The sequence below is a fragment of the Phoca vitulina genome, unplaced genomic scaffold (assembly GCF_004348235.1).
Source record: "Phoca vitulina isolate PV1807 unplaced genomic scaffold, GSC_HSeal_1.0 scaffold65, whole genome shotgun sequence".
NCBI classification, from domain to species: Eukaryota; Metazoa; Chordata; class Mammalia; order Carnivora; family Phocidae; genus Phoca; species Phoca vitulina.
Window position 1 is genome coordinate 1,047,342 of NW_022589768.1, and position 9,321 is coordinate 1,056,662.

The following is a 9,321-nucleotide window of genomic DNA, read 5'->3' on the forward strand; positions in this document are numbered from 1 at the left end:
CACGGCATGGCCCAGTCCCCGTGCAGGTGCACACTCATGCTCACGCTCACACATGGCGTGGCCCAGTCCCCATGCAGGTGCACACTCACACTCACGCACGGCGTGGCCCAGTTCCCATGCAGGTGCACACACACACTCGCACGGCACGGCTCACCACGCGCTCATGCATACCGCCCCTCTCAGGCGCCCTCCCCTCCTCCCTCCTTCCCTCCCTCCCCTCACGGTCCTGCTTTCCCCTTTTCTGCATCAGGAGCGGGGCTGCATGTGGTTGGTGGTAGTGATGGCGTGAGGGTTCAGTCCAGTGTAGGCTCAGGTCCTCATTACAAGCTGTTCCCGGAGAATGCCCCCCTGCGGCATACTTAGGGTGTGCGTGTAAATAAGGGTGTTCCACTGGCGGGCAGGCGCAGGGCCCGGGGATGCCGAGCTGCAGGCTGCCCGGTGCGCTGGGAAACCCCACAGCCTCTGTGCTGCCCGTTGGACCTCTCTGTGCCCTCCCCCCCAACAGGCGGACAGACAGTACGACATCCCCCCCCAGCACCGAATGCCCAAGCAGCCCAAAGACAGCTTCCTGGTGGAGCAGGTGTTCAGCCCGCACCCCTACCCCGCCTCCCTCAAAGCCCACCTGAAGAACAACCCTCTGTACACGGACATGCGGCTGACCGAGCTGGCGGAGGTGAAGCGGGGCCAGCCGTCCTGGACCATCGAGGAGTACACGAGGAACGCGGGCGACAAGGGCAAGCTGACCGCCCTGGACCTGCAGGTGAGTCTTGCGCTGTCCCCTGGGCGGGAGGGGGCCGTGGGGGGCTGGGGTGGGAGGCGGGGGAGGGGGCGGCAGGGGAGGGGGTGAGAGGCGGGGGAGGGGGCGGCGGGGGCTTGGGAGCCCGGCCGATGCAGGAAGGAACTGGGATGGCCAAGGCCAGCCTGCTCCCTCACCCTTCAGCTCCCCGGGCCCCCGCCACGGAATTCTGAACTTTAACAAGCCCCAGAGTGGAGATTTTAAGGAGGGGAACGTGATCTGGCTTATACGTTTGTAATCATGTGACTGATGTATTTACTTTGGCGCATGATTTGCTAACCGCGCCTTTAAGGCTCCGCCCCAAGTGCAGCTTCTCGTCTTTGCTCACAAGACCCGAGCCAAACTGTTTAATGAGATACAAGCTGATTTCTCCTTCCACATGTAGCACGTGGGATAAGCATATTTGTGGGAGCCAAGCTATGGACTAAGTTTCCATACGGAGCAGTCCCCAGGTAAGAGCCACCCCCGGGAGCTCTGTGAATGCCATCATGGCCGGCGGGCATGTGTTCTGTTCCCAACCCGCCGGGCTGGGGTTCGGTCCCCTCGTATGTGGGTGGGCAGCTCCACCTGCTTCCATTTGCACTGTGTCTGCCTGGGTCTCTGCGTCACCGCAGGGCCCGGGGGGCACCTGTCTCCATCCGCAGGATTAGCTCTGTGGGTGGTGCGGCCCAGCGGTGCCAGACCTCCAGGTCCCAGGATGACCATATCACTGCGGGGGCAGTGGGAGAGATGCCGGCGGGGGCTGGCTGGGGCCCGAAGCAGAGGGGGCTGAGGGGGCGCGGTGTGGCGGGAACAGACCTCACGGGTCCACAGCACGGGGCTCCAGTCCAGGATTTCCTTTGCTGCGGGACCCAGGACATGCACGCCTCTGCTTGTGCGTCCATCCCCTCACCCGTCCAGTGAGCACACGGCACTCCTTGCAGAGTCACTGTGAGGAATTTTGCAAAGAAGGTATTTAAAGTACCGGCGTTAGGTAGGCACCGAAAGGGATTCCAGGGGCCAATCCCACGATGCTGAGATCCGTCAGTCCAACTCTGCACGTGCTTTTCACGGCAGGCTGCGAGCACAAGGAAGGCACAGGGACGATTACGGTCACCTCCAGCTTCCGGATGCGGAGATCAGAAGCTCGGGACTTGCCCAGGGTCGGACAAGTCTGAATTTGTGCTGGACACCACCGACGGCCTGGGCCCTTTCTCCCGCGTTGCCGTTCCTGTTGGGGGGAGCATCCGGGAGCCTCATGTCCCCGTCGTGACTGCAATGCAGTGACACTTGTATATATTGGGCCCTGAGTGACAGCAGTTAGGGGAAGGGGCGGCTCCGGCCAGATCCTGACAGTGGGGTCTGTGGTGGCAGCCCCCCTCGCCCCTCCTGCATGCCACCTCCCGTCCTGACCTCATCCTGCTGGCTAGACCGGGATTGATTCCCGCAGGCGGGCCCTGTGCGGCTTTGCCGTGGGCGCCGTGGGCATCAGGCCCCGGGGGTGTGAGTGGCCCCACCAGTGCGCGGCCTGGAAAGGGTCCGATTAGCAGAACGAGTCGTAGATTGAGAAACATCGTCTGAGAGTGTGGGCGAAGGAGGTGCTCCTGGGTCCACGTGATGTTAACGTCACAAGAAATCAAAGTAGGTCTTCAGATTAGAGAGCTGGGGGTGACAACCTCGGAAGTGCATCACGGACCCAAGCCGCGCAGAACAGAGCAGGAGGGAGCGGGGCTGGCGGCGGCCGGGCGTTTGCGGCGGAGCCCAGCGGCGTCGGGAGCACGGGGAAGGCGGGGCGGCGGGCCTGATGTGCGCTCCTCTCCCTTCAGAAGCTCGGGCCCTCGACAGCACCCTAGCATCTGGAGAGTCTTCGCAGGGTCCCCTGGTGGCACGTGGGGCTCCCCGTCAGCGGCCCACTGGCGGGCGGATCGAGGGTGTGGGCTGGCTTTCCGCTGCCTGAGTCTGGTCACAACGAGGCCCCTCGCCTGTGTCCCTGGAAACCTTGGTGTCACCGCGCTCTTCGTTGTCACTAGAGCACTTGCTGAAAAAACTCAAGAAAAATCGTTTATTCCACAGGCTGACCCCCAGCCCGTTAAGGTACATATATGAAGAGAAGCCGATTTCCTTCTGTTTGAGCCGGAGGGAAGGTGACACCGGAACTGTGCTGTGTGCACGGCTTGCCTCCTTGGCGAGCTCGGGAAGAGGGGGCTGGTGCAGCCAGGTGGCCCGAGCCTGTCCTCAAGGTGCACGGCAGGGAGCAGGTCCACCAGCCCTTGCGGGTGGCCCCCCGCCGCCGCGGACCAGCCTCCCAGCCAAATATGCCCATCCTGGATCCGTCTGTCCGTCTGGCGTCCATGAGATTGCTGAAGGGCTTTCGTGGCTGCGGCCACACGTCCCGAGCGCCCACAGAGGGCAGAGCTTGGTGGGGAGGGAGCTCTGGCTCAAGCATACAGACGGGCATGTGTCCAAACACCGGGACCGGGCGGCTCTGGGGGGCCGCAGCTCCTGGGACCCAGGCGGAGGGCGCTGTCGTGGGGGCCCTTGCAAAGACGGAGCACCCCGCTCTTAAGGACTTTGCACGACCGAGAGAGTCCTGTTGCTCAGGATGGGCATCGGGTGGTCAGCGCTGCTTCTGAGATTGACCAGAGCCCGTAAATGTTCTGCCTTAGCGAGGGAGGGGGCCTAGAGTTCTAGCGACCCCTGAGCCCCACCCTTGCCATTATGCAGTGTTGCACAGAAAGTACTAGAACAGGGGTTGCAAAGGCGATGGTGACGGGTCTGGGCCTTGAGGGCTCTGGTGCTGGACTCCGCCACCATCTGCCAACAGCCGGACGGGGCTGTGATTCTGTGAAGCGTTATTTTGGATGGCAAGACTTGAATTTCCTCTAATGTTCACACAGCATGGAATAGTCCTCTTTGATTTTTGTCAACCACTTAAAAACGTAGAGACCATGCCCAGCCTGGGGGCTGTTCACGGGCAGGGGGCGGGGGCTGGACGTGGGGCCGCGGTCTGCCCACCAGGCTGGCCCGTCCACAGCGGGCCCCAGCGGGAGGCAGACAGCACGCCCTGCGGGTGACAGCAGAGTGTTGGGGGGTGGCTGGTACGGTGCGGCGGGCAGGGTGAGAGCCCGGGGAGCATCCCCCAGGGAACCAGCCTCAGCGACGGGACACCCTCACCCTGGGATCTGAGGCCGAGGGAAGGGAGCTGTTTCTGCAACCCCCCGGGACCCACGGCTCTGAAGCACGTGCCTGGTGGGAACCGAGAGAAGCCTCGTCCGCTGACCGGGGCTCCCTGGGTGGGTCCGTGGGGCCAGGCTCCCGGGGCACAGAGCATGGGGGAAAGAACAGGGGGCGCCCCTGGAAGGACAGGTGGCAATGAGTAACACAGGTTAGAATCACCAGTGTTCCCCCAGTGACGCGGGGCAACTCAGTTTTTTAGAAGACTTTTTGAAGGATTTGTTTTGTGAACCTGCGTGTGTGAGAGAGACTTTAATGTGCCCATGTTTCGAGCATTAAAGAAGCCGAGACAGTCTTCAAAATGGATATTTTGTTTGAGTTTCAAAGATTGAGGTGACCTCACTTGGGGAATTACAATGTGTTTGCTTTTATGTGACACTGTGCTATTAAATGCTTGCCGTAAAATGAGAATACTGCCTTTCGTGATGGGAAGAGATTGCAACCATCCCCGGGGAGCGGGCCCTGCGGGCAGGACGGGTTAAAGATGGCGTTTTCCCTGCAGACAGTGCATCGGTCTCAGGGAGACGGGAGACAGATGTCAGTGCGGCTTCCGCCCCTGGGGACGCAGCCCCGGGCACGGGGACAGCCTGCGCGGGTCTGTAGACCTTGACCCTGAGCAGGGGCCTGACCTGCTCAGACAAGTGTTTGAAATGGAAATATTTTATATTTTGTTTGAACTGCTTATCTGGGAGGTGCCTTTGATTCCTCAGTAGGCGCTTTGGTGAGGAGCTGGGGACGGAATCAGAGCGAGAGGACAGCCTTGCTTCGAAGGGCTCTGCTCTCAGGGGCTGCCGGGGGGCTATTGCTCGGGGACGTTCGCTGCCCCTCTAGCCGCGGGGCCAGTCTGTGCTTGGTGGCAGCCCCGTTGGTCCCGGCCCTCATTTGCTTGCTTGCAGAGAGGAGACCGTGGTTTCCCCGTGTCAGGACCCTTAGCACTTGGGCAGCAAGGGCGGGGCAGGTGCGATCCACGGTGCGTAGGAGCTCGGGGCCTCGCCAGCGCACCTCAGCCCGGGCCGGCGGCGGTGGATGTTGCGGTCAGCCCTGACGGCCAGCTTGGGGAACGGGGTTTTACTGTGTCTCTAACATCTTCTCTTCACTTCTAGACGCAGGAATCTTTAAACCCAAACCACTTAGAATACTGGATGGAAGATATTTATACCCCAGGCTACGACTCATTGCTAAAGCGTAAGGAAGCCGAGTTCAGACGAGCCAAGGTCTGCAAGATCGCCGCCCTGATCGCCGCCGCCACGTGCACAGTCATCCTCGTGATCGTCGTGCCCATCTGCACAATGAAATCATGAGCCTGGGGCCGCCGGGCAGCGGGGCACAGCCCGTGACTGCCGGCGCCCCCCTCCGTGGCGGGAGGGCTCGGGGCGGTGGAGTAGGGATGGGGTCCCGGAGGCTCTCTGCCAATGTGTTGTTGCTCTTCAGAAAGTGCACATTCTCCAGAGGAATCTGCCCTCCTGCTGGCTTTGACTTCATGACACTCGGAGGCATTCGGGGAGGTGCGATATGGTTTCCCACCAAAAGAACGTACTGGGTACCAGTAGATACAAATTGAATTCTAAGAAAAAAAAAAAGGAAATTAATTGAATTCTTTCCGTTTTAGTGAAGTTTCATGGTGGGGAATATATTATAGAGAAGATATTTAGTACCTGCCTGCTTGGGGAAGTTAAGGGAGATAGCAAGACGAGAAGGAAAAAGGACGAGTTCTGTTTTCCTTCACGTCCTCAGACCACTGCAGGTAAAGTAACAGGTGTCGTGCCCACAAAGGATGTTGCTTCTCTGTTGACTTTCATCAAGGGCTACCGACTTTTCATTCTTGCCCTTCTGTCATCATTACGATCTTCACTGCAGATCTTCACGGAACATTCTGGACCTTCCCCCTTGTGCACAGGGTAGGAAGGAGCTGAACTGCCCAATCGGGTGTGGCACGGAGTGTGCTTCCTCTGCTTACTAGGCTGAGGTACTCAGGCCAGGAGACCTTCCTGTCCCCACCCCGAGGCATGGGGGGAGAGCTGCTTGCCAACAGAGTGAGGCCAGTTCTTTGAAAATCACGGCCACCCGAAGGGTCTCCCATGCTCGCTTTGGTGTGTGGCTCCACTCCTTGGTCTTCTCTCTCCTGGTGGCCCTGGATGTTCTGCTTCTCACCCCCGAGTTGAAGAGTTTGGAACATGTCCTTGGGCCTTGAAGAGTAGAGACAGTGGCTGAACTTTGACATTCTAACTGTAAGCGGTGGTTTCCACGTGCCCCTAACCCCAGCCGTTTCCGGTGGCTTTCATGGGATCTTGCAAGTTTGTCAATAATATGATAAAGGCACCGAGGTGTTCTTAACCACGGCGACACCAACTCCAGAGTTCTTGTCAGCAGCGCAAAAAAATTTCTCTATTTAACCGTTTATCAATCTATCTATATGTCTATCTAAACACCTAGTTTGGGGTTATTGTCTTCTCTATTAAATAACTTGAGAGCAAGGTTTCTCCAGCGTACAGAAAGCTGTTGTAACTCGATCAGATTTTGATTTCTGTTTCCACCTGTCGAATGGTGCTTTGACACAATTGGACAGAAAGAATCCTTAGCATTTGATTCTAATGTCTCATTACAGGTCAAAGAAAAATGACAGATACTAGCTACCTTAATTCTTCTGAGAACAAGGTGGGTAGCAAGAATAATCTCTCTGGACGGTATAATAAATTCCTGAAAGAGAGGTTTGGGGTGCATCTCAGATTTTAAAGCAATAGGAGTCCAGCATCCATCCCAGAAACCTTCAAGTAATGCTTAGCTTGCTCTGTCTAATCCTATAGTTCCCCACATGGGGTAGTCAGAACATTTCATGCTGTCAACAAGTAAGGGACGGATGCTTTCATCTGTAGCGAGCCTTCATTTTTAGCGGTCTTTATGTTACCTGTTTCTATTCTCCTGTTTATGTATGGACTTTCAACTAGGTGACTGAAACTTAAGCCTTAGTATGAAGAACTGAGGATTTATAATTGAAAATTTATATATATATATATATATACATATATATATATATTACTGTCTATTGTCAGAATTTTAGTCTTTTGGTGCTCTGTTCTGGGTTGGGTACACTAAATAAGGTTGTTTCTTTCATCCCAAAGGGGATACTAGATTCACACCTGCAAGAGTTGGGAGTCGCCATCCTAGCTTTCCTGCCAACCAGTGTGGCTCTGTGACACATTGTCCCTGTTACCACGGATTAAACCAGGAGAGCGTCAGAGATAGGTAGTTCCCAACGTCTTGCTCTATGATTTGCAGGGAAGTGGAGATACACTTACCCAGGATAAGAAAAACTTGGTCAGATCCCAAGCACTGCTCTCCTTGCCAGGTGGGACAGTGGAGGATGGGCCAAACTACTATTACCACTGCTCTTGGGTGCACCTGTTCCTAATGGGCCCTGCTTTAGCCATGTGTCTAGCTACCACCAGGGGAGCGTGACTGTAAGCCCCACCCCATGGGCGGAAGAGACAGGACTCTCTAGAATAATATTCTTCTACCCTTTTCATATCTGAGGAGGTAGCAGGGAAATTTCCTCTTGCTCTTAGTCCAGTGTAGCTAGAGTTCAACTCGACATCATTGCCACATAATGGACAAACACCCACACCTGCTGATGCCCTGGGAAACCAGACAACCCCAAAGGCAAGGGGTTTCCTATGGGAATGGGTTATCCCCAGCCTTATAGGATGGAGCATGGTGCCAAGTTATGAATCTTTGCTGTGGCTTGAAGCTGATGGATGCTCAGGGTCTTGGGATCTAGAGAAGGTGAAGTTCACGGTTGGGTCTTCTCTCTCCACTGACCCCAAGCTTGTGACAGCCTTCTTTCCCTGGACCCCAGATTCCTCCATCCCTGTATTTGCAGAACAGGGCACAACCAGAGTCTGGCTGGGAAGGAGACCTCTACCCATCCCTCTCATCTCCTGCTGCTATGAGCTCCTGGTGGGTGATGTGTGGACTGGCCGGTCTTCTGTGCTGGGCACCACCTTCTACAATGTTCTTCGGCATTTTCACACGAAGTACAATTTCTTATGCCCAGGCCTAAAATCTATCAAAATTCACTTCATTTCTCTTGCTTTTAAAAAATGAACAATCTGAGGATGTTGCTTAAGGGATGATGTTGAAATCTGATATCCTCAATCCCTGGTTAAATTTCAGAATCATTCAGTTCCTCTTTTCTAGTCTGATTTGCTTTGAACACAGCCTTGCAGAAAAGCAAAAAAGTTCCCAGCTCAGTTTTCAGATGTGTTACAACACTAGCCTCTTCTTCAAACTGCAAATACAGTAAAGCAAATAATATTTCAAACACCCATTACTAGCCGATCATAAACTTAGTATTTTAGGGCATGCGGCTGTGTGATTGATATCCGCAAGGCTACTTTAGTAGATACGCGAACTCTCCCCTCTGTGCCCCGAGTCCTGATACCCTTATCAGAATCAAGGCAGGGCTGTTTTTGTTTACACTTGATCAATATAAGAGTAATGGCACCTCCTTTTTTTTTTTTTTTAACAAAAAATAAGCTCTGCCGACAGTAAATGATTCTGTTAAGTGGTATAAAAATTTGTGAATGTTGAAATGCAACATGCTTCATACTATAACCAACCTGCAAGAATATTGTGGTCAGTTGTGTGAATACCAAATCAATACATACTGTATATTGTACTACAGAAATTTGTATTTAAAGGCAAAGATATTAGTAATTGTCGGTATAATTGGGGGAAAGGGTACTAGATATTTATTGACTAACAATGAGAAATGCAACAAACTTCCTTATTTATGCCTTATGAATAAAAGGGTGTGAAATGTAAGGCGAAGTTTTATGTGCGAGACTCAAGGAATGGGTATTTTTGAAGGCAGGGGATTGTCTTTTCTACGTTTGGTCTGCGTAGCTGTCAGCACACTCTTGGTGCTTGATCGATGTTATATAATACCAATAACTAAGCACATTTTTAGATCTTTTTTCAAATGGCTTGTGTAAAATTTGGTTAATGTACAATGGTTGGTTTGAAGCTATTCGTGTACAATCTGCCTCTCCAAATATAATCAAAAATAAACTGAAAAATTATAAGGTCTCTTGAAGTGAGATTTTATTCTAGGCGTAAATTGTAAGTATTCAGTTTTATGCACACATCGTAAGTGTCCAACTTGGTGGAATTTTGCACAAATGGAAAGCATGCGGGTGACGAGCACCCAGATGAAGAAGCAGGACATTCAGACACCCGAGAAGCCTCCCTCATGCCCCCTTCCGGTTAAAACCTGGCAAAGAAAAATGGCCATCCTCACTTCTGAGGATGTGTAC

The 9,321-nt window shown here is 54.1% G+C and overlaps 1 protein-coding gene across 3 annotated transcripts in view; it reads left to right on the forward strand.

The window, feature by feature from the left end:
• MINAR1 (membrane integral NOTCH2 associated receptor 1) overlaps window positions 1–9,085 on the forward strand; it is a 32,343-nt gene extending 23,258 nt beyond the window's left edge. For 2 of the 3 annotated variants that reach the window (XM_032392095.1, XM_032392093.1), the window contains 2 exons: window positions 506–760; window positions 5,113–9,085. In XM_032392095.1, coding sequence (XP_032247986.1) covers window positions 506–760; window positions 5,113–5,310 — 453 coding nt within the window. In that variant the 3' untranslated portion in view covers window positions 5,311–9,085. Of the gene's footprint in view, window positions 1–505; window positions 761–1,181; window positions 1,249–5,112 lie in introns of all 3 variants that reach the window. The other variant, XR_004297861.1, reaches the window with a different exon arrangement.
• The last annotated feature ends 236 nt before the right edge of the window (window positions 9,086–9,321 follow it).